Source organism: Lycorma delicatula, chromosome 3 (genome assembly GCF_047948215.1).
Source record: "Lycorma delicatula isolate Av1 chromosome 3, ASM4794821v1, whole genome shotgun sequence".
Taxonomy (NCBI): Eukaryota; Metazoa; Arthropoda; class Insecta; order Hemiptera; family Fulgoridae; genus Lycorma; species Lycorma delicatula.
The window spans coordinates 212575657-212602352 of NC_134457.1; the positions used below are offsets into that span (position 1 = coordinate 212575657).

Sequence of the window (26696 nt, forward strand, 5' to 3'; positions counted from 1 at the left end):
AATAAATTAATCTGATAAATCACCAAACAAACAATAAAATATTTCCTAAACTTGGAAATAATGTTAACTTCTCTAAAATGCAGCACAATCATTCATTTACCAATATTAACGTGAGCTCCAGCCACACTACTTAGATTCATAAAAAAAAACCTTGAATTAAAGTTAATGTAAACCAAATCTATCATTCAATGAATTAGTTTGCTTCAATGCGCAAGAAATGAAAGGCAAAAGAATAAAATTATACTATGCATGACAAAAAAATTATTAAAGAAATTAGAGAACAAAAAAAATTAATTTAGAACAAGTGTATATAACTTCCTGAAAGAACTTTATTTTTAAATAATTTAAACTGAAAAAATTGGTATTAGTTTTAAGTACATATTTTTCACCAAACAGATTTACATGTTTTCAGTAAATGAAAAATTAAAACATAAAATCAAAACCAGGTTTGCTGTTTATAAATTGCTGTAACTCCTTTCACTTCATTACAGAACATCTTCATCAAACACCATAACTGAAAATTCCTCTACTTTAGTCATTTTGTTGTAAAATGTGAATATAAAACTAAAACATTTCCACATACTTTCATACACAGATTTCTATCAATAGTAAGAAATTTGGTTTCTCATCTGGCAAAACTATATTAATTAATGCAGTCAAAAAATTGAATGTCATTTGCCACGTTTACATCAGAAATCAAGTTTTCTAAACACTTACTTTATGAAAATTTAAATGAGAAATACGAGTAAGAAAACAAATGAACAAGAAACACAGTATCAAATTCAGTATGTTTTTTTTTAATCTAAAGTATAAAAATCAGACTTTTAATTTTCTAGTCTACTACACAAAGGGTCCAATGTTTGCAGTGTCTAATTAAGAGGGCTTAATTCAAAGTACTGGTATTACAAAATTATAAAACTGCTAAATTTGACGATGTGTGGGAGTTATCCAATAATTGTGGTTTCGCTCTACCAGCATTCGAAGTCACATTCTATCAAGTCGCCCAACATGTTACTTGACATGACTCCCTATTAATACAAATGTAACGAATAACATAAATCAGTACTTCCATATATAAATCCCAAACACCTTACTGCATTAAAGTAACATATGAATGCACCTTTAAAATATATTTTTTTACGTTTATGGATGAAAAAAATTAACTTACTTTTATGTAAATCTCTCTTAGTCTCCCTCAAATAAACATCCGGGTTTCGGGTTAAAACTTTAACCTTCATATTTATAGTTAAGGGGGGTGAACAGCAGAATCACAACCATCAATCCAAATTAACTAATAACGATACAAGACACGTGAGGCAGCAACAAATACTAATTCCAAATGTTAAGTAACCTTGCAGTGTAGTTCGCATTGTAAATATCAACATCAATGTATCGAATGTTACAAGAATCGATATTTTTTACCATTAGCCTGTCGTGCTGAGCTGTCGATAGTATACAAAAAAGAATTTATCAAATACACAGATTTTATCAATCATCTACACTTCAACAGTGTTAGTTTTCATTTTTGTTCTTACGTTTTAGATCCGGGCTGATGGAAATATTTTTCATAGGAATGAAGATCTGGTTACGATATTAATTCCAGCGTTTGGTATATGTTTATATTAATAATACAGTTACATTCAATGATTTTTCCATAACTCAACATAGTTTGTCCTAGATTAATACGAACATAAAAGGCGTTAACAAGGTTCTTTGGCCTTATAACAATTTTTAAATATCTAATGTAATATTTTAATAATTTGTAGTTACTTTTACAGCAGTAATATACGAATAATTCTTTAGGGATGGTAAGCGATTTTTTTTTAATATATATTCTTGTAATATGGTACTTTTAATAACTAAGTAAAGTGTTTATACATCCAATAAGGTTAATTGTGTCAGTTTTTGGAAGTTTAAGTCGGCGTTAACATTTTAATCATTTTCGGTTGGTTGTGAATATGTGGTTACTCCTAAACCAATTTTACTATTATGACGAATAAATAAAAACCTATGATGGTATGGGACTTCTTCATTAGTTTTTTCTTAATAAAATATGTATTTTAGTGCCTTTTGAGTATAGTGCCTTAATACCATTAATTATTAGTGCCTTTTGATCCCATTAATTATTTATTTACCATTATTGAGTATTTTAAATAGTTTGTATTGTTTCCTTTCCGATTAGAAAATGTGTGTTCCTGTTATGGTTGAAAATTTTACTAAATTTATGTTGTTTGTTCATCTAATAATTTTCTTTTGTTCTGTTGTTGTAAGATGTGGCACTTTTGTGTATTTGTAGAACATAAAGTTTTTTTAATGATAAAGGATGTGTGATTTGCTCCTATCAGTTGGGAAATGGTGACTGTATGTTTTGTTGTGCTTTTTTATTTTAAATATATCATCATTGCATTTAAGAGAAGTGAATTTTCTTTGTCCAGTGCAGAGGATTGTGTGGGGTAATTTATTGTAGTATATATTCTACAGGAATATGTAGAGTCTAAATTTTGTTATATATTTTATAATTTAATTTTGTTTCTTTATTTTAATTGCTAAATTGTATCCAGCTTTTTAAATTTACAAACTATTTTTCTTGGAATTTGCTTAAGTGTATTCACTGTGTTTTGCATGTGGCAATATTTATGTTTGGCCAAAATGTATGTTTAAACCTGAATGTAGTCACTACAAAGAGAGACTGCACCACATGCTCTGTGCTATTAGTCATGTGTACAGGGGATAATCACTTTACAAAGAGTGCCATCATTTATCTTCAACAGCTGACTCCAACCCCAACTTTGATGAGTATTAAAGTTAGTCTATGGTTGGTTCATTCCTCTCTCCACAAAACTCTGAACTGTACTTTAACCCCCAACCTTTCTCCACAGAACACATTAGCATCTGAACAGATCACCATAACTCACAAAACTGTTTGCTAATTGACTAGAGTACTGATAATCAAGAGACCTTGCATGGTTTCCCCCACTCTCCAAACATTTAAATCCTTTGTTTTCCTGATATAAAGCATATCTACTACAGTATTTTAAAATATGAACAAAATTGAACTTGATCAAGAAATGTTCAGAATTACCATTTTTTTTGTTTTGATTTACCAACTTTGTATTTATTTTGTTTAAGAATGACTTATTTAGAAGTTTTATCCATTTAATTTTACTTGTATGCATATATCTACTGTATCCACTATATCAACACGTATTTAAAAAGTGGGCTTAATCAATTATTATATTGATTAATGTAATAACACAGTTTACCTACTGTATGTTTTCAAGCTCAGCATATCTTCTCCATTCCTGGTCAAATTATTAATTTGTATACGCTTCATTGATTTTGATATGGAATTAGCCATTTTTAGGAAAATAAATACTAAAAACGTGATATTTCAGCAAGAATTTTCCTCTCTTTGTCAGATAAAAAAAATTCTGTAATATATACTGATCAATCAAGGTAAAGCAAGTTCATTAGTATTAGTTAACAGAGTTTATATGTTGTGTCTGCCTCATCAAATCAGCATGTTTAACAGTAACTTTGCCATACTCATCAATTGCCTATGAAAATAAGCGTTTTTTGAATCGCAGCACAATTCTGAAAACTCATTTGTGCTGCATTTCAGAAAACTCATTTTTTTGTCATTCATTGTATATTAATTTATTTTGTTCATATGTTCATTTATTTCTGTCTTCAGCAACCAGATATATTTATTGGTTTCTGCTAGAAATCAAGCCTCACAGGACTTTTAGACAATGAACAGGCCAATCTCACCACAAAGTTAATCTGCAGAGTATGTGATTGACTGTGATTATTTGATTTTGTAGTGTATAAAATGATGGTTGTAGGTAAAATGAATAATTGACTCTTGTCAACAGTAGATCTTAACATATTAAAAATATTGTACTGTTAGAAATTTTTCATATAATACAGTGCATTTGCATATAATATATGCAATAAATTAAATATAAATATGCAATTAAATATAATACAGTGAAAGTTGCTGTACAGTATGCTTTAGAATTGTATGATGCATTTGTTTCTTTCAGCATTACGTTAGTTCTCTGTGGGTTCATTGAATATTACTCTGTAATAAACCAAGATGTCGGTTGTTGAGTTGTGATTGAACATGCTTTGTTCGTTTTGTTTATTGAAATCAATAGATGTGAGAAATGTAATTGTTCTTTTGGTAGAGGAGCACATTTTTCTCATTGAAGACATCTTTTGGGAAGGTGAAAAGTATACTGATTTAGTGAAGTACATGTTTTTTGAAAAATTTCCAAATACTCCTGTTCTTCAGCGTAATGCAGTTCAAACTATTATCGATAAATTTCGGGCAACAGACTGTGTTGAAGATGCTGATTGAAGTGGAAGCCCACCTAAACTAAACTAATAGAAGCTGCTTAATATTTCAGATGATATGACTGAAAGTCAATGCATAAGTTAGCATAGTAAAGACATCAGATTTGCTACCGCACAGAAAGCTGTAAGAAAAAACTGAAACTTTTCCCTTACTAGTAAAGTGTATTCAAGAACTAAAACTTACAGATCATGCCAAAAGACTTAATTATTGTCAATAGTTTAAACGTTTTCTTGACTAAAATTTCATAGGTATCCTCGAGATTATGTTTTTCATCTGGAGGGTATATTAATTCATAAAATTAGTTGTCAACCACAGTTGGCATCTATTTTCTTAGGAAAGAAATCCTTCCTTCCTAAGAAGGAAGTTTAATTTTCACTTCGTGTAATTCATTTACACGAAGCGAAAATTGGAATTTGTGTTGGTGTGAGTAGGACTTGCATTGTGGGTCCAATTTTTTTTTGAAAGTACAGTTAATAGTGATCGTTATTGTGCTGTTTTAATAAACTTCATTACTTAGTTAACAGAATTGGAAATCAATCATGATTGGTTCCAACAAAATGGCATCATAGGGCATGCAGCTAACAGGTCAATGATTTTCTTACCAAATGTCTTTGGTGAACGAATCTTGTCAAGAGGTTTTTTAGCCTGCACGATAGCCCAATGTGACTCTCCCAGATTATTTTCTATCGAGGACAGCAAAACAAGCAGTATATCACAACAGACTGTACACAATTGATGAAGTAAAAGTCGCAATAATGGTATATGTACAAGACATCCTAGTATATCAGCTGGTAGTTTGAAAACAAATTGAAATATGTGCAGTGTTGTATTGTTGTTGGAGGAGGTCATTTTCAACACCTTTTATAAACTATTTCAGTTATTTTAAAATCTGTTTTTTTTAAATAATAAAATAAAAATTCAAAGTAATTAAGAGTTTAAGAGTAATACAAAGTTTCATCATTACACTTCCATAATTCCAGTGTCCAACAACCTTCCGAATGATCTGTACAATAGCCATGAAAAAGTCATTCTTATCATACCAGGCAAGTAAATGGATTTTTCACATTGTTTGATGATGTTCCATTAGGCGTCACCATTCAGTGACTCATCATATTCTGTTTGATCACAAATTGGTTAAATTCTTAGTGATTCTATTACCAGATTTGACAAACTATTTTAATTTGTTAAATCTGCTAGACTGTTTTCCTAACTTTATTACAACATTGTCTTCTCTTAATTCAGCTTGGAGCTTTTACTTTCCTACATCAATTGCTTTACTCAATGTATATTTTTAATATATTTTTTCCTTTATATCTCAACTGATTTTTTTTTTTCTTATGATAGATTCATCCGTTCAATTAATTGTTTTTATTTTGGTATGAGAGCTTATATGACTGTTAATGTTTTTTTTTTTGCCCTTAAATTTCCCTGCTTGGTAAATTTTTTTCAAGTTATGGAAATGTATCTTCATTGTTTCTTCCAAATTAAATTTATTTAATCTGTAGCATTCTTTTGTTCTGGATTCTGGAAAATGTTGATATTTGTGGTTATTCACCCATAAAAACAGTGGAAACAAACTTTATCTTGCAAAGTTACTTACCAAGAAAGAGTGATTAATTCAAAAAATAATGATTGTCAGAATTTGTGGGTTTTTAATGAAAATATATAGAGGAAATAAAACATTTCTTTTATACTTTCAGACAGCATCAATTAAATTATCCAAAATAAGGGTATGGTGTACAACTTTGATTAAGAATTATAACAATTATTGAATTATAACTATTATTCATTAATGAATAATTATTATAATAGAATTTTTTATAGAACACATCATTTTATTTTTTTCAGTTATATGTATTTCTTTTTTTAATATTACTGTATAGATGGTGCTGGATTTGATTAAATCTGGTAAAATTCATTACTTAGTAAATTTTAGAGGAGAATTTTTATCTTATTGGTAACTAAAACACAATGAAAACATAGCACTATAGAATATATATTTTCTCGACTACTTTGTTATCTTAAATAATCATACCAAATTTTAGATATAAATGAAGAAAAGAACTAGTTCACAAGCAGTAAAAATTAAGAAATTTTTTTTATTCAAAACCCCTTGTATTAGACAAAAAGCTAATTACAGTACATTTATTTTATTTACATAAAAATGTAAAGTATTGTTTAATAAAAAAAATTAAACAAAAATTGAATTAATTTTGATTCGTGTGAGAACTTATAAAAAAGTATTTACAATGTCCACTATTGTTATGAATATAAGCTAGTGTTCTGTTAATATCATTCATATCCATGCATAATTTATTGTGGTAAATATGTTTCCATTACTCCAGCCACCATTTTTTTTTACTGAAGCATATCAAGTTTGATAATAATTATTTTTAACATGTCCATATAGACAAAGGTGACAAATATGGTGATCGTACTGGCTACATGTATGATCTACCTGATATAAGATCTTATTATAGCAATTCATTTGTCTGGAAAGTTTGTATTTAAAAATGTTGTTATTTATGAAATGCTGGCATTTCATAAATTTATTAAAAAAATGCTGCCATTTATGTGTGCCAGCATTCCATCTTCCTGAAACAATGGCATCCTCAGTAGATCTAGCACAATATCTTCTAAAGATTCAAAATACTTTGCTACTGTTGAATTTCTACAGTAGAAATTTTTTATTGCTTTATTCAATTTTTTAATATGACAAATCATCAGTTAACAGAAAACTCACCTTTTTATATCCTTCTCTTATGAGTATGTGTGAGAATGTGTGTTGACAATAGTTATTGCTTTTTTCCCTTTGTTCAAACAATTGATTTCATCTGTCCAGATGATGTCTGACAAGAAATTTGGGTTGTTTGTATCCTCTTCAAATAACTAGCTGCAAAATTCAAGCCCTCTATCTTGATGACCATGAAGTATGTACTGATTGTGTACAGGTTGTGCTACATAACTTGACAATTGCAGCCTATCATCCAAGGGGCAGTAAACTATACATTCTACTAATATCGCTCCCACATCATCGCAAGTGCGACATATATCACAGTTGTAAACGCAGATGAAACTAAACTGCAAACATTTATTTTATATATTACAATTCATGATACACTGAAGCTGTAAGAGGTAATTTAACTATTGAAAGAAAATCAAAATAAATTAATTAAAATGTAATTGTAAACAAAGACATAAATTATTGATTGTAACGTGTTAAATAACGGAAAATGATGTTATTTAATTATTACAATTTTTTAATTATTCAAATAATCTAATTTAGATACCCCTATAGGTTAAATATTTCATTAACATTTGAATTAAGTTAAATTAAACTTTACCAGTTTGCGTTCTGAATTCCAACTTTATGAATCCATTTCTTGAACTCCTGCTAGTATCTGCGATAGAACCTCACCTTTAGTATCGCTTGTTGTTTCACCATTTAGGTTGATGATTAGTTGTCAACTTCAATATCCATGGTACATTCTTTACAGCAGTAGTCATTTTCAATTTCAGTAACTTTCTCTGAGCATTTTAATCACATACTAGCATCAATAGAATAAACTTTTTGTTCAATGAGGGCAATAATATCTGCTACTTTAAAGGTTAAGTTTCTATCTGTCACCTATTCTTTTATTATTTCCCAAATTAGTCTATTGGATTTAAAGCCAGGTGATTCAGGGGTAGTCTAAGAATCGTATCACCCTCCACATTTAAAATGCTATCGAAAGAATAAGTTACAACTGGATTTGATGTTTATATTAACTGTAGTGAATAAGAGGTAATTTAACTATTTAAAGAAAATCAAAATAAATTAATTAGAATTTAATTGTAAATAAAAACATAAATTATTGATTATAACGTTTTAAATAATGGCAGATGATTTTATTTAATTATTACAATTTTTTAATTATTTAAATAATCTAATTTAGATACCCTTATAGGTTAAATATTTCATTAAAATTTGAATTAGCAGTAAAAATTACTGTTAATATCATTACTTTTAATCATTGCTTTATCGAAGGAAATATTCCGTCTCTTTAGTCACTCCTGCATTTCTGCTGTAAAGTTCCCATATTTGGAATTTTTTCCAGTTTGCAGCAATGGTATGGCATATTGAAAACTACTACATAATTTGATTTCAATTTTCCCAAAAGTTTTTGGAAACCCATTGTTCAGAGTTCCTGTGGTTCATATTGCCATATCGCCTGTTTTACAGCTAGCAGTGTAGGTCAGTAAGGCATTTGGAAGAAACCCATCTTTTCCTACTGCATGAATTATGATGAGCCTTTCGCCTTTGGAAATGGGTGAATGAAGACCCTCACTGCTGCTGTCTTCCCATGATTTAGCAGATGAGTGCAAAGTTAAAACATAACTTTCATCTAAATATATGGTCAGTCTATTTTCTTTCTGAAATTTCTTAATGGCTTTCAAATAAAAATTCTCTTCATAGCAATATCACATTTCTCTGTCAACAGTTTTTGGTTATTTGTTGTTTTCTCCCACTTAAACCTAAATCATTTAGTACTGTGTAATCATGTAAACTTGTTTCTCCTCCTTGCCAACCCAGATGATTTTGAAATTTATTTTTTAATTTTTTTGACAATAAGTACTGTTTCATCTACCAATTAAAAATTGTGAACAGTCCTTCTGACATCTGAGGAAATATAATTTTCAATCATTGTAACAGGTTTTTGTCTTTTGTGATTTTTATCCAGTGTACAGAAACTTGACTCACCATTTTCATTTGAAAACATGTTTAAAGCTTCCCTTTTTATAAGCGTTATCGCACTAATGGATACACCAGTAGCTTTACTGCAATGAAGCTTAACTTGCTGCAAAGGAATAAGAAAACTGTCATATGATTTCTTAGATTTGTTGAGCTTAGCTTCTTCTTCCATAAATTTTAACACATTACATACAATTTCTTTGCTCTGTCCATGCAATTGTTTATTTTTTGCTTTGCTTTTAATTACAGGATTCGTTGTTAATGATAATATGTCACTAAAATAAATTTTTTTTTTCACATGAATAAACTTTCACTGTTAGGCCCTATAACAAAAAGAAACTACAATCCGTTTTCAAAAGTCATTCATAGTATACTTTATAAACAGAAAAAGTTATAATTCTTAAAAAATGTCACTTACACATTTTATTAAAAAAAATAACTCAAATAAATTTATTGAATTTGCCTCGTTACAGTTCAGAAGATTGTGATCTTACTGTCATATAAGAGGATCACATGAATCATAGTTTAAACATAACTTTAAATGCAAATGTAAATACAGTAATTAGATGATGATGTCAAAATAAATTGATTTTGTAATAACAGTGTTTGTGGAATGCACGCATAACTTCTCTTTAACCCCCCTGCGCATTCAACTCATCATCATAGCGTCAGTCATCATCAACTTACAGCATGGATCTAATACTATTTGTCTTTCCGGAACACTTTGGCTACTGTATTAATTGAAACATTTTAACTATACATGAATTTCCTTTCAATCTCTTATGTCATTCTATTTTATTAAAAAGTCATTTTTTATCTAATGACCCATAACTAAGAGATTGTCTTCTTTCTTTTAAATCTTGTGATAAGGTGCACGTCTATTTCAATATCTTTATTTATATGTAGAAGCTGCTAAAGAACAGTTTTTGTTATTGAGAAAATGCAGTTATAACAAATACATTATTTTACAGTATTTCATTTCTGTAAAATTCCTTAGAATATAAACAATGCTATTTTTAATCACCTTAAAACAATAGAGAAGGTTCCTCAATCAAAGTTTCTTGTAATTCTTACGGTCTCTGAGTTACATCATGATGGCCTTTGAAATTCTGTGTATATATATTTTTTTCAGAGTGCAGACAGGACTCTTGCTGACTCTAAAACATTTGCCAAGGATGAAAATATCATTACCGAGGATGAAGATGATGAGGTAATAATTTGCTGATAGTCTTTTGTTAGAGTTTTAAGAAGTAAAAAACATAATTAATTACAAATTTAATTGATGAATAGTTAATGAATTAAATGCTAGAAAACATTAACGTTTTATTATAGTGTTATATGTTTAATTATTAATTATTACCCATTTTTTGTTTCTTAAATAGCTTCTGAAAGATTAATTTTTCCTTCTACTTGTGTTTTATTGTTGATAGTTATATTATAATTTATTCCCTGACCTAAGACACAACTTTTATAAATTTAAGTGTTAGATATAATTTTTCAGTATGCACAATCCCTTATTTATTTATTTAATCCAAATGAAATGTATTTTGTTGTTAAACCTAAACTGAATTTAAAGACATTCATCATATTTTTGCATAAAAAATACTCATCAATCTCTATGAAACTGAATGTGTTCATTAATCTTTAAGACTATTGAAAGTGCTTGCAATAATAGTAGATAAATAAATTATAGTGTTTTTTAAACTGTTCCTTCACATGTTACCAAATTCTTGTTTGTAACTGGTAGAAAAAGGGACTCTAACTAGATCTGGGGAAGACACCAAACCCGAAAGAAAATTAATACATTGATATTGAACCAATAGAAATAACTAAAACACTTTAAATGAATCGTATCCTTTTAAATTCATCTAATCTTTAAGCCTTTTAATTTTAAAAAAATCAAGATATTGTGGCATTTAATTTTATCTTTTTTGAAAAGTATTCTGGAAAAGCAGAATAATGTTCATTGAAGTTTTTTTACTGTCCACTTAGAAGTCAGTAATAAATTTAAAGATGTTAAAGCTGTTTCCCCTCAGCTCATACACTTTTAGTCCTCAGCCCTCTTTTATTAACAAAAACTGGAATATTCAACCATTCAGATCTTTTTCAAAAATACTGTAATTTCTTGGGCAAGTAAAGATCTCGGTTACATTGAAGATGTTTGATATATACTTTACCCCGATGCTCCTTAACCACTAATGATTTGTTTTTGTTCAAAAAATCCTATAAATTACTGTTTGAAATGTGTTCAAAAAATATAAAAGTTTTATAATAGCACGTCACTCAGTGCACAGAGATGTTCCATCAAGTGGTGATAACTAATGGCACCTTTTGAAGCACATCAGTTGACACATCATTTTACCATTGTTAGTTTTTTAACTATACGATAGTTGAGTAAACATTTGTACTATCTTCTCATTAGATTTTCAACAAAGTGAAAGATTTTGAAGAACAACACATTTATATTAAATTTTCCTTCTAACTTAGTAAAACTTTTACAGGCATTTAAAAGACTTCAATAAACTCTGGGAAAATCTGATTGCAGTACTGTAAATGATTCAGTCATTTTAAAGAAGGCAGAACATCAATTGATGAAGATACCTGGACCTTATTTCCACAGACCTGGACAGCCCTCTACATCAAAAAATTACAATAACATTGATGAAGTTATGCTATGGTTTGTCAAGATTACTGGTTAACTATCTGAGAGATTACTTAGGAAGTGGCCATCAGCACAGGATCATGCCACATAATTTTAATGGAAAATTTTTAACATGGATCACATCTTTACAAAATTCATGTTATGTTTGCTGCAAACATGGGATGAATTCCACAAATTTCTTTCTGAAGAGTGGAAAGAAATTCAAGAACATCACCTTCTTGACAGGGCCAATGTTGATTTTGTATACTAGATTGTAGGTACTGGTATTCTTTGGTGATTGGGTTTCAATTAACCACACATCTCAGGAACAGTCGACCTGAGACGGTGGTGGTTCCGGAGGCTAAAAGGAAAAAAGAAAGGGCCAATGTTGATGAAAACCTTTTGCAAAATATAATAAATTACAAGGAGTTTATCAATGTGGAAACTAAGATCATCACAGTGGGTGGAGAAAGGATCATTCCAACCAAAGGAACTCATATTGATCCAGTCAAACTTGAAGGTGGTGTTGGTAGTTTTTGACTGGACAGGTTTGATCCATTATGATTTCATTTCTTGGTAAGACAACATACAAGGGAATTTATGGCGTATAATGAAGAGGCCTGAGCTGAAGGTAAACCAGAGTTGAAATATTGTATTATGTTATCACAGCAATGATATTTACTTACTTTATATGATTACTTAGTAAGTCATATAAACTATGATTCCACTTTTTATCTGTTATCTGGAAAAACACGAGACAACTGTTGTGCCTCATCCTTCGTACTCTGCAGACTTCTTTTTGTTTTTTCTAAATTGAAGGTAGACTTGAAAGGACATCATTTTCAAACCATAAACAAGACTGAGGAAAATATTGTACAATTTTTGTATGCCGGCCCCAAAAATATATTGCAGGAAATGTTCCAAATATAAAAGACACATTGGGAGCTGAGTTGCTAGCATTGCGCACTTCTTTGAAGCACACAAGCCTACTCTGTTCTATCTATTTATTTACAGTTTTTAATGCACAACTTCAGTCTTTTTTAACATATCTTGCTTTCAAATCTTTATTTTTCAAAAATTATTCTGTATGTGGGGCTTGTATTAAAAACTTTCTGGTGTGAGAGTGGTTTTAGAAATTAATGTCTAGCCATATTCAAAATATTCTTTTTGAAATAGTTTTCTGCTTTGAAACCCTGTAAAAATATGTAGGTGCCAAAGTGGTTCAGGCCTCTTGCCCGCCCAGTCATTCAAGTAAATAAACATCTGAATATTATATTATTCAAACTGTTCTTTTTTAAGACATGTTCTAGCTTGAAAATATGAAAATTCAATAGCATAAAAGTTTCACAACCTCTTCTTCTCCAAGTCCCTTGCTCCCCAAGCGGTTAAAAGAAATTAAATATCATATTATTCAAACTATCAATTAAAAATTGTTTAAAAATATTTATATTAAAAAAATCCTATAGCTATTAAAAATCTCTGTGGTTTTAAAGCAGTCAGACACCAAAACTATCCAAATAAAATCTAAAGCACTTATCAGTTAACACAAAATTAAATTTGACAAGAACTGATAATTATAATGGTCTAGAAATATTTTAGGTTCCAGCTACTAGTATTTAGTAGTCCACTAGAAGCTTTAGATAGTCCTAAAGCATTATGTTTGCATTTGCTAGTGTTATTTCTGTAAAGGTTTAATAATAGAGATAATAGTAGACTGAGTAGTAGAAACTTAAGTCATATAAAATAAATTATTGTACAGATGAGTTTTATTAGAAGTAGACATTTCCCACAACAGTAGTAGTAGTGCACTATTTTATGTTAAAATCATCTGGCTATATACAAGTGTATAGTCATTTTTTCTTTTGTGAATATGGATTGCATAATTAGCTACCAATGAATACCGGCAAGTGCATGAAGTAAAATTGCACCCAGAATTCTTTATTTCTATTATTAATTATATATTTTATTACAATAATCCAATTTTTTATATAATTTTCATCATTATACAAGGAATGATTCTGCATGCTATGTCTTATGCTTTTATTCTGCATGCTTTGTCTTTTTGACTGAGTTTATTTTTTTCCTACATGATGACAGATTGTCTGTTACAATCATGCGTATATTAGATGCCTAGTTCAAATTTGGCAGCTGAGTAATGAGGACATATTTTATTGTGAGTAGGATTAATTTCGTTTGAAAATGATAGAACAAAGATTCACATTAGACATGGAATGAAATACAGTAAAGTAGTGAAGATATTAGAGCATTCTTTTGACGGGGATATTATGTTGATAATATCCTCATTATGGTAATAATATATTTATTAATATTGATAATATATTATTGTTTGTACCTATCATACAAACAGTTTCAAGAAGGTCGTGAAGATGAAGATAACAAAATGGGTGGATTTCCTAATGCATCAACAATGATGAAAATATTTATAAAATGAAGAACAATGTGATAATAATCATCTAATCACTATTAGAAAAGTTGTTGAAGTTCAGATTCTCTAATGACTTGTGTAAAACAATTTTTACTGACATTTTGGGTATGACTTGAGTAACAGCAAAATTTGTCTCAAAACTATTGAATTTTCAACAAAAGCAATATCACAGAACAATTGCTAGATGGCATCACTGATTGTTCAGAATTACTCAAGCATTTCATTACAGATGATGAAATATGGAAGTAAATTTTCATATTGAAATGAAGGACCAATCATCCCAATGGAATCTTCCTGATGAACCTTGACTAAATAAAGCATGTCAAGTTTGACTGAATATGAAGGTTCTCCTTCCGGTTTATTTTTCTTTTTTTATTACAGTGGCGATATAAGGCAACTGAAAAAAAATCACAAATGTGGGTAAACAATTGTTGAATTTTCCATCATGACAATGCTCACTTACACTTCACTTTTAATTCATGATTATTTAACCAAAAATAATACCATACTCATGCCACAACCTCCATATTTTCCAGATATAACACCCAGAGATGTTTTCTTGTTTCTGCTGATAAGGAGAATATTAAATAATGATTGAAAACACTAAAAGGATAATGATTTGTGAAGATATTTAAAATAAAGAAAAACCTGTTAAGTAAACTCAAGCTACACAAAAAAAATGCTTTCTAAAATATTTTGTGGATTGAAAGATATGGCATAAGTGTATCACATCTCTGGACTACTTTGAAGAGGACAATATTTGTATAGAAGAATGAGTAAATTCTTTTTGATAAAACCTCATACACAGAACAATGAATTAACATTTATTATAATTCTATTTTTTATTTATTTATTTAAATAAATTCCTTTAAAATTGTATTAAATTTAATGTTTTGATGTGGTAAAGGAAAAATACAATTATTAAGATTAATAGGACAGTATTTACTTAAGGCAACAGTACAAAAAAATTTAATTATTACATATGATTAAATTTATTTAATTATTTAGGAATAATTTTAATTTTTATTGAAACTGGCAATTTAATATTTGAAACTATGTGCAATTCAGTACTTTTCTTAAACTGAATTATTATAGCTTTGTAACATAACATTCATTTGTAGAGCTGACTTTATTAATGTTCATACATGTATTTAGTTTTGTGAAAAGAAATTACAAAAGATTCAATGCATTACCAGTCACAGACTCTTGCAATTTGATAACCTTTTCTAGACTATGTTTCAGGTCCATCTGAAGAAATTTATTTTCACATAGTTTAGTCACATCTTCGTTCATAAAGAAAACATTAGTTAACATTTCTTTACTTCCATTTACATTAATTATTTTTAACATCTGTTAAACACAGTTTACAATTACAAATTTATTAAGAAAGAAACAAAACAGGTAACATCATAATCCAGTGGCTAATCCTTATAAACTTGTCATTGCAACATTGGGATGTTATCTGTTTTGTTTGTTTCTTAATAAATTTATACTTGTAAACTCATAAGCTAAGAGTATTAATCCACTAGTCAACAATTTTTTTTCAGCTTGAACAAAATCCTGATGTTGTACTCATACAACTACACTAATGCTCTGAGTTAAACTAAGCTACAAGCCAGAAGAGATTTAATATAATATGAATTAACTACATTAAATTGTTAAGAAGTAATAATTAATTAAATTTAGTAATTTGGTGTGCTAATGAAAAAAGATCTGAAAAAACAATTGTAAATGAATATAGGAATAGGAATGGTAAATTGAAAATGAACATTACATATTACCAGGGGACTGAATACATCAATAATAAATAAGAATATTTATTTTTTATTGTTGTTAATGAATTAATTTTGGTTTCAAGAATATATTAAAACAAGGATTGCAAAGGAGCACTGGTCAGTAGTCAATGAGTCATGTTCCAGTTTTCTTATATTACTCATTGTATAACAAAATTTCAACATAAACTATCTGAAAGATATGTTTTAAATTACCTTTACCGTTTTGATTAGTGTGATTAAGAATGGTACTAATAATTTGACAGTATACTTTGTTTGTATTTTTTGCAATATCATGTGTACTTAAACAGCACATGTATCGATTTTGACACTTTTGAGGGTAGCCTCAGATGTGATTGTGTAATGTTTGTAGATATATAAAACAGCTTGGTTTTTATTCACATTTTGGTAATTTTATTATTAATAAAGAGAAAATTAAGTAGAACATAGTATCACAGAATTTTGGTTTTTAGGTAGCAGTAAAATTATATCAGATGAAAGTAAGGCAAAAAATCACAAGGAAGCTGAATTTTCATGTAAAAAACACATCAGTTATTTTCAAACATAGATCTAAAAATTACAAAAAGCTTAAAAATATTTGTGGTAGCTTTTTTCTTGAACTGCATCATAACTTCTAGAATACGATATTAAATTCAGTTTACATTATACGCAAGAATATAATTCCATTAAATCATGAGCTCATTCTTTTACAATATCAGTTAATGTTGTTAAATGTTTTTGTGGTATTTTATTTATTTGTCTGCAGGTAGATTCTTCACGTTGTGAGGATTGTGATATAGACATTGAAAATAATAAAGGACACTTTTACAATAACGCTACTTTGTGCTTATCATGTTTCGAAGGTAATCATAAGTCATCTGATATTAACATATAATTTAGTTTAAAAATAAATACTGTAATAATTTTTTCTAAGTATAATGGGTATGTAATGCTTTTATTCCTTTTTCTTTTTTTCTTTTTCCTGTTTAGCCTCCGGTAACTACCGTTTAGATAATTCTTCAGAGGATGATATGTATGAGTGTAAATGAAGTGTAGTCTTGTACATTCTCAGTTCGACCATTCCTGAGATGTGTGGTTAATTGAAACCCAACCACCAAAGAACACCGGTATCCACGATCTAGTATTCAAATCCGTGTAAAAATAACTGGCTTTACTAGGACTTGAACGCTGTAACTCTTGACTTCCAAATCAGCTGATGATGATGATGATATTCTGGGATATGGAAAGTTCACTTTTGATTTACTCCACATTTAAAGGTCAATCAGTAAACAGTGACTACTACCACAGTAGTCACTGTGGTAGTGGTACTACACTACTGTGGTAGTGGTACCACAGTAGTGGTGACTACTACAGTAGCTCACAAGCTACTGTATTTACTGAAGCAAAAAATCAAATCCAAAAGATGTGGTAAACTTTCAAAAGGCGTAGATATTGTGTACTGAATATATTGATATTGTGTACTGATAGATTGTGTGTGTTCTGAAAATTATCCTTTGGATAAACTTAAAAAAATATTGTCTGTCAGATGACCGAGTATTTGTACTCTTGCAGTACTTGTATCAGACACTTGTAGTTTTATTTGACTGGAATTTAAATATATTTAGACATAATAATTCAAACTTGAGTTAATAAATAGCTTATTCCGTTCAAGATTAGATTTGACTTGACAATTAACATTAAATTATCGCAATATAATGCTGAATTTGTTTGAATTTTAAAAAAATTTATAAATTTTATTAGAAAGGTTTTATAAGAATAAGGAGATCCATAAATTCTAAAAATTCATTTTAAACTACACTTTTTAATTGTACAGCATTCAAGATTAATTTCTTGTAAGAAATCATTTGAGGAGGATATAAGTATATTTTGAAGCTTTTAGTGATGCATTTGTAATGTCATTGGCAAATACGATGGTATGTCAAAAAGTAAAGGAAAATTTTTATTTCCCTCCTAATCACTGTTTGGCAGCAATTATTGTTCTGCTATAACTCATAATCCTATCAGCTGTTTATTGAAAGTATTGTTTCACATTAGATATTTGTGATTGCATTTAAAAGTCTGTTTAAAATGAATGCTCCTTTGTCTGATTGCACCAAGGAAGAAATGCAAGCAGTGATACATTTCTTCACTTCAGAAGGGGTGAAACCAGTAAAGATTATTCATTGAATGCAGCAGCATTATGGAGAGAGTTGTTTGACTGGAAGCAAGTTCTATGAATGGATAGATCTTTAAAAATGGCAGGCTTTCTCTCTGTGGTGAATAGCAGCAGGGTAGGCCTTCCAGTTCAAAGAATAATGACAGTATTGAAGTGGTTAAACAAATGATTCTCTGTAATCGATGAATTACAGTTGATGACATAGCAAATGAGTTGAATGTAAGCCATGGCTCAGCATTTTCAATTATCCATGATTCTTTAAACTTTCAAAAAGTCTGTGCTCACTGGGTTCCATGTCAATTGATCAGCATCCACAGAGAATCGTTTGAAAATTTCCCAGAAGCTTTTGAAACATTATGAAGATGAAGGAGACTCATTTCTTAAGCAAATAATAATCGTTGATGAGACATGGGTCCATCACTTTTTTCCTGAGAGTAAGCAAGTGTGGAAACATCCTTCGTCTCCCATAGCAAAATAGTTCAAAACTCAGATGTCTGCAGGAAAGTTGATGATGATATTCTTTCTTTCTTTTTCCTGTTTAGCCTCCGGTAACTACTGTTCAGATAATACTTCAGAGGATGATATGTATGAGTGTAAATGAAGTGTGGTCTTGTACATTCTCAGTTTGACCATTCCTGAGACGCAACCACCAAAGAACACCGGTATCCGCGATCTAGTATTCAAATCCGTGTAAAAATAACTGGCGTTACTAGGACTTGAACACTGGAACTCTCGACTTCCAAATCAGCTGATGATGATGATATTCTGGGATATGGAAAGTTCACTTTTGATTTACTTCACATTTAAAGGTCAATCAGTAAACAGTGACTACTACCACAGTAGTGGTGACTACTACAGTAGTCTGTATTTACTGAAGCAAAAAATCAAATCCAAAAGATGTGGTAAACTTTCAAAAGGCATGATTTTGCTTTAGGATAATGCTCAACCTCGTACAGCCAAAAAAATAGTCCTTTGCCTTTAAGATCAGTTTTGAGCTGCTGGACCAGGTGATTACACTTCAGACCTGGCTCCAAGCGATTTTCATCTTTTTGGCCCATTAGAAGAAGAGTTGCAAAGGAATCATTATCAATCTGATGAAGAGGCCATTGAAGTAGTGAAAAACTTTTCTGCACATCAGACCAATTTAATGTTACAAAAACCACATCTTTCAACCTGCCCAAAAAATGATACAGCTGTACTGGACTTTATTTCTAGGTCTTGTAGAGATTTTAGTATTAAAAATTATATTAATTATTTTGTGTAATTCTGTTTGACAGATCTAACGTGATTATGCTTCAATTGTTTTAAATCCTACATTTACTTCATGTAAGTGTACTTTACAAGTGATTCTGAAGAAATTTTTATATCTTTCGGTAAATTTTTATTCATTCGGTATATCCAGATCTGTTGTATCATATATTTAAGTTAGAGGACAGGTGAAAGCAAGCCACACTCCTCTTTCTTTGTCAGTTGAGAATAAGATAGATTGATTGTCCAGTTATATTAAAGAAAATTAATATTTACGTTCCAGCTCATTTTTTTCTCTTAAGATTTACTTTTTACAGTAATCGTGCTCAACATATTAACATATAAATCCTCTTTGATAATGTTATTATATGATTATTAACAACATCAATTTTGTTTGGAGGATGATATTTTTTATATAGTGGGAACAATCTTCAAAACTCCATGTGTTCATCACCTTGCTGGCAGAACTACGATCATTAGTCATTCTTATTGAGAAAAAATGGAAAAGATTGATAACTTGAAAAAGTAAACCATTTTTCCTGAACAGTCATGCATTTCAAAACCCCACTTTATGTTTTGTGTACATTAAAATTATTTTAAATCCCTTTCATCGTTGAAAGGAAACTTGATGAAAATATAAATAAAAGCAAAAAAAATTAGATTGTGGATTAGCGTTTAGTTTTCTTTCTTTTTCAAATCCGTTGGATCAAGACAACTATATGATATGTAAAGCTAATTTGGTACCCTATTTGATTTTTTCTTTGTTAAACATTTTTTTTTTTTTTTTTTTTTAGGAAAGAAGGTTGTAAAAACCGGATCAAAACTGCCAAAAGAAGCATTTGTGATTTTACTTCCAGTATTATTAAGTGCTGTTACCTTTTATTTTTGTTCATCTGAAAATTTTCTTTCGCCCATTCAATACCTAAGAGATACCCTGTTGACATCTTCTGTTGATGATTTAGACTGTAGAAATGTCACAGTTATTTTACAAAATCTAAATACCATTCTTAAAACATTTCCAAATCAGTCAAAAACTACATTACTTACATTTGCAGCCGGTATAAGTAGAGTTTACAACACAGACCCGATTGAACCGACATCATTTCTTTTGTTTCATAAAGCAGGTGATGAAACTGCAAATTGTTTATTAAAAGAAATTAGTAAAATTGCTGCAAATTGTCTTACTAAAACTAATAATGTTATTATTATAAAAGGTGAACAATTAAAAAATAGTCCGTTTGCAGAAGATAGTGGAGAATTAATTAATATGTATAAAAATGAAGTATTGGAAAAAAAAGTAATGACAGTTTATGATATAAATAAAGTTCCTGGAAATGTAATTAAAGAATTTCACTATTTCTGTGATACTTATCAGCCATTAGTAAAAGAAGCCATATATTTTTTTACTATGAGTACCGATGATGATTTGACTGAAGAAACTGGATTAATAAAAAAAGTGGATAACAAATTTAGAGAAATTTGGGGTACTTCCTTAGAATATCATTTATTAGATCCTTTAATTACTCGTATGACATCATATGTAGTACCTGTAATTTGGGAAGAAAAATATATAAGTGGATGTTGATACAAGTATGTTTATTCTGTATATTAAAACATATTTTTTAATGTTTTTACTTAATAGAATCATATTTGAATGAAACATTAAATATGTTTCAATGACCCAATTTTTTTTCAAAAATTTTACTTGTATCACATTATTGTAGTAGAGTGATACAATAAACTGACTATTATTATACATACACTGTGATGCTTTTAAATAATAAATAAAAATATAAGTATTTGTGTTTTATTAAATATTAATAAAATAAAATATTGTTTTTTTTTTTTTGTGAAAAAGAGAAACATTGACATTTTTGTGTGAAAAGTATTTGTTTGAAAATAATTACTGTAAATATATAAAAAATGAATAACTATTAAAAAATAGAAAAATTCTATAATATTGTAAAGTCAAATCTGTTGTAAATATCATAAATTTTTGCTTTACAATCTGTATTTGTAAAAAAAAATGATAAAGAATTATTTTACAGCTTAATGCATTGCAGATGATTACTGTAAAAACATGGAAAAGAAAATTATCATATCTATTAATCCATTACCAAAATAAAACCCTCCTATAATAAAAGAAAGTCATAACATTACTTTAATAACAAGTGCTTATTATAAAGATATTTTTTGTAACTTCCTATCATTTTAATGAGATTTAGGTAAGTATCTGAAACAAAGGAAATCATTAAAACTTGATTTTCTATTTTGTAATTAAGGTTAAAAGACACTTGCATGTAGTTAAATAAAATAGAATATAAATGTTCTGTTTATTTAACATAACACTTTCTCACAAAAGTTTGTTGATGATTAACTAAAGACATTACTCTGATAAATCTTATTGATGGTTAGTAGTAAGTAGGAGCTTGTAGAACTCAGCATGCTCCAATTTCAATTGTGGTATTTTTAAAGGTCATTTGTTCAGTTTTGTAACAATTTTTTTGATATCGCAGTTCATCTTTCTCAACTCAGTGCTTTAATGTATCATGAGGACCTGTCTGTAAAAATGTTTTGAAGTTTGTCAAAAGACATTTCCAGCCAGTTGACTGCTTTGTCAGATAGTGCCTCCAAATTTGTTTTCAATAAAACATTTAATGTTAATGTAAAAGTTTCTAACTGAACAAAACCTGGTCAACATCCCAAAATCAGAAAAGATGTAAGTTAGATACACTTATTCTGGACTATGAGTTATGTCAATTTGTGCACCTTATTGCCTTAGTTCACCTTTGCTGCATCCTATGGTGGCAGAGCTTAAAAAAACCAATGTTTTTGCAGTTTAACCCTTTTGAATTCCAAGTGATGTTATATTGTCTAGAGTGGATGCATGTATTGCATCTTCTCAGCTTTCTAATATTAAAAGTATTTTTTTTTTTAATATGTTCAATGAAAAATTTTTACCATAAATATAATAATTTTTGTTATGAATTTATTATTTTAATAAAATATAAATACTTACATACATATTTATTAACTGTTACAAGTTTTTTTCATCAAAATTTTACTTATGCTAGTAGCCTTTGTGTTAAAAGTTGCCAGTTGTACTCTGTGAGTCGGTAAGAATTTTTTTTTTAATTTACTGGAATTTTTATTTTAATTTAATACTTTTATCCATTTTTATTTTAATACTTTTATCCATTTCACTCATATTTATAACTTTTTGTTCAAAAAGTGATTTTTTTGAAGTTTATTAAGTATTTTATTATTATCCATTTATTTCTCTAAAGCTATCTTTACATTTTTGTATATAAACTAAAAATATATTTTATTTTGTAAAACATAAATTAAATTACAGTTTTGTCACATAGCTGATTTTTTTCCTAAAATGTCATAGTTTTAAAAATCCTTCATCATAATTCTTTTATTTTGATTGTAAAGGTAAGGTTTAAAGAAGAAACAGGCAGATTTATTCATGAAGAAAAATTCAAACACATTTATATTGTTAAAACACTTAGTGTTAAACACTCATTTTTATTTTTTGTAAGACTTTACTGTAATATTGAGTATATTTTTAATAAATTGTTTTCCAAAGCATTTGTTTACGTAAATAAAATATTTTTTTTATTAAAATGTTAATTGGCTTGTTTATTATTACATTTAAAGATTCTTGAAAATTGTAATGTTATATTTGTTTATAATGTGTATAAACAAATATAATGATTGTTCAATAAAAAAGATTTGTTAGTTACCATGTTAAATTGAAACAGACTATATTTTACTTATTCCCTCAAATTTCAAACAGAATAGATTTTTCTCTTATGTAGAATATATAATCAGGAAGGCTGAATGTTTGAATCTACCTCCTCTTAAAAACTGCCGGGATTGTAAAAGGCTTTTGATGACTTATGTATAATATAGAAGGTAAATATTGAATTATGAAAATAAGATATGGAGGTTGAAGACTTCTTCAAAAACAAGAAGTGTAAAGAATGTCAGCAGCAGAGGAGAAGGCAATTTTTCCTGATATTTTTATCATAAAAGAAGTCACTAAACACTGAAAGATAATGTTAATAATTAGTCTTAGTGCTGAAACAGAATATGAAAATATATTAAAATTCTGTTTTCCTTAATCAAATGGGACCAAACTGTAACCAAAAAAAAAAGAAATAAGTACAGATAATCAAAGAAAGTGTATGAAAAACATAATACTAATAGAAGTTAGGATTAATGCAATTAATAGAGCTGATGTATTTATTTCAGATAAATTTCTAATTTTGTTAAGTAAAGAATAATGACACTTAAAAAGGGATAGAAAAACAATCATAAATAATTTCTTTAAAAATATGTGCCTATGATAATTCATACAAGTTTTCGACAATGTAATTCAGAGAAACACGAGCCCTGTATAAGCTGTTCAAGAAGTAATCAGCCCATGCTTTTTCGGAATTTTTAACCCAGCTACCCAAAAACTTATAAAATGGTGATAATGTGCAAGTAAGGCACTTAGGCAAGTGAGACTAGAATTTTTATAATTTGTAAGAAAGCAAGTATCTACACTTTTTGTTTCAACTTCATATAGTTTACTAAGAACCAGTTGTCCATATCATTCATTCTCTTTTCAGCAAGATACAATCAATAGGCCTACACACAATTACAATTACTTTCTTCGTTACTTTATGATCAGAACATAACTTTGTTAAGTGAAAAAATTCCAAGTTAACATTAACTTTTATACGTCTCGGTAACTAAATGAATATATCATAAGTGTAACTGGCCTGCCGTGATCAGTTGTTATTCTTGTAAAGTTAATATTATTTAGAAAAAAAGATTCAAAACTTATAAGGGTTCCCTAAAGATCTTACCAGTTACCGATTAGATACAATTTTTTAAATCAATACAACTTTAGGTAAGGTCAATGAACTTGAATGCATTATTATTATTAATAGGTATAACAAAGCTGTTTGACACTATCAATCCCAAAATCCCAATGCTAATTACTTGTGAGTTGTACAAGGGTCAGTATTGTGGTGGGTCACTTTATTCCTTATTTACGTCGAGGTAAATGTGAGAGCTCTCTTACATTTACTTATCTGAAGACAAAATGTATGGTTTTTAGTATAAGAGTAAAATCAAATAAGATACTGTATTATAGAGTATAAACAGTGTAGAAAGTTTTAATATTTGTATTGAGCACATATAACAAAATGTAATAGTTGAAAAAAATCATTATGTAAGAAATTAACAAAAGATTCATTTTCCAACGTTGTTTAAAATTATATAATTTTACACAATTCATGGTTACCTTATAAAATTATTTCTTTTGACTGTGTATACATAAATTAATAATTATCTTTAAGAAAAAAGTATTTGTTTAATGACAAAGAAGCAAAGCTATGCATTATAACTAATACATTTACCTGTGTAAAGTTTTAAAAGTAGGTCTAGATAGTAAAATTTGCAGTTATAAGTAAAACAGTATTTTATTGTTTTATTATGTAATTTAATTTTGAGCATACTATAAAGTCTACAATGATCATTTAATTTTACACCATAATGTATGTTACGACTTTTCATTCATCAGCTGCAGTTTTTCTTTTTTCTTTTAAAGATAGAAGTGTCTTTATAGCACTTAGCTGTTTTGTATAGGTACAAGTATAACAGATACACTGAATACAGTGAATCTGACGTAGTTTTGAAAGAGCTATCCTTGTTTAATGATGCCATTATTAAATTTTTTACTGGGAATCTTTATTTTATTTTGGTTGCACCAGCTTTTTAGGATAAGTTTCTGGTGCCATGAATGAAAATTTTATTCAAATCCACGTTGGAAAGATGCTGTATAATCTGGAAATTACATTTTAATAATACTGGTCTAAGTGTATCAGTAACAAAACAAAACAAATTATTACAAATGTTCAGCATATCTCATTTTTACACTATTGTATCAATAATTGTTACCTTCTACCTCTAAAATAATTTAGTATTTTCATTACACCAAAGTTGACAACTCTAAGGTTAGTAAAGAAGATACTGGAATATTGTCTGAATGTTTTCTCTCAGCAGAGAGAAAACATTCAGACAATATTGTTGTATGTTTTTTTAAGTGCAGGTTACTTTCAAAATGTCAAGTTTTTATTCCCAGATCTTGTTAAAATTCACTGTATATGTTCTGTATTAGTCACAAGATAGATTTATAACAAAAGAAGTGAAAAAAATACTTTTTTTTTATATTTTGTTTGTAAAACTGGTAATAAAGATTAAAATGGGCTCCTCGTGTTAGTTGTGTAAGCTATAATGTGACTAATTCAGTGGTTTAAAAATAACAGAAGCTGTATTCCATTTGCTGTCCCTACAGCGTGCTGCGAGACTAATTTAATTTTTTTATTATTGCTATTTTTGTTCTTACAAACACAGAAGGATATTCAAAAAACAAAACTGAATATCCAAATGTGCTACTAGGGTCATTTGGAAAGTTCTCAGCCTGACAAGAGATTGGGCAAGTATGATCAAATGACTATTATACTTGCCATGTACGATTCCTTTATATGGTGTCCTGTGAAGTTTTGAACATGTGGATTTAGTTTCTTATTAGTGATGATTGAGTAAAACAAACAAGTTTTTAAATTTTTTGAAAAATGGATAAAATTGAAGTTTGAGTTGTTATAAGTACTTTGTTCTAAAAGCTTTAATCCTGATGGATAAACAAAAGAAGTTAGATTCCACTTTAAATGATTTTCCCATTCATTTTTGATACCAAAAAATGGACTGCTGAATTTAAACATGGTCATATAACCATTCAAAATGATGAACACATGAGATGCCCAAAAACCACTATAGTTGAAGATATTGTCAAAAAACCCACAATGCTATGTTAAATGATCGCTAACCCAAGGTATGTAAGCCTGCTAATGTATCTTGATGTTAGACCAATTGAAGGATACTATTCTGGCTGAAGATATACATGTGGCCAAAAAGAAATGAATCAAGCTCTTTCACCACAATAATGTGCCTACACATATCTCGTGTTGTTGCTGCATGATCTATGCTCCAAAGTATATTTGACTATCAGCAATTACTTCCTCTTCAAAAACCTAAAGAAAATTAATTTTTAATGCTGAAGATAAAGCTGAGACAACTGCTCATTTTGCAGGATTGTACAAATTGATAGTTCCAAATGAGGAGGCCTTACACATATAAACTTCACCAAGTAGCAAAATATAATGATAATATTCAAGAGCTTTAGTGAGAACTGATGAAAATGTAGATCTTGAGAATATTTGTGACCAATTTATAATTTAAGATATCCATTGAATGTCATATA

At 28.9% G+C, this 26696-nt stretch overlaps 2 protein-coding genes across 3 annotated transcripts in view; one reads left to right on the plus strand and one right to left on the minus strand.

The window, feature by feature from the left end:
- The window catches only part of LOC142322407 (DDB1- and CUL4-associated factor 13), a 51844-nt gene extending 50461 nt beyond the window's left edge, over window positions 1-1383 (minus strand). The window contains exon 1 of the mRNA XM_075361455.1: window positions 1169-1383. Coding sequence (XP_075217570.1) covers window positions 1169-1238 — 70 coding nt within the window. The 5' untranslated portion in view covers window positions 1239-1383. The remainder of the gene's footprint in view (window positions 1-1168) is intronic.
- Window positions 1384-1454: 71 nt separating this feature from the next.
- TORIP (Torsin interacting protein) lies at window positions 1455-21900 on the plus strand. Of its 2 annotated transcripts, none has more exons than XM_075361457.1 (4): window positions 1455-1808; window positions 10225-10302; window positions 16718-16814; window positions 20170-21900. In XM_075361457.1, the coding sequence occupies exons 1-4, from the start codon at window positions 1806-1808 to the stop codon at window positions 20958-20960; spliced, it is 969 nt and encodes a 322-aa protein (XP_075217572.1). In that variant the 5' UTR covers window positions 1455-1805; the 3' UTR covers window positions 20961-21900. The 2 variants fall into 2 exon arrangements, with proteins under 2 accessions (XP_075217572.1, XP_075217571.1); XM_075361456.1 differs by lacking the exon at window positions 1455-1808 and adding an exon at window positions 1899-2016.
- Window positions 21901-26696: the final 4796 nt, after the last annotated feature.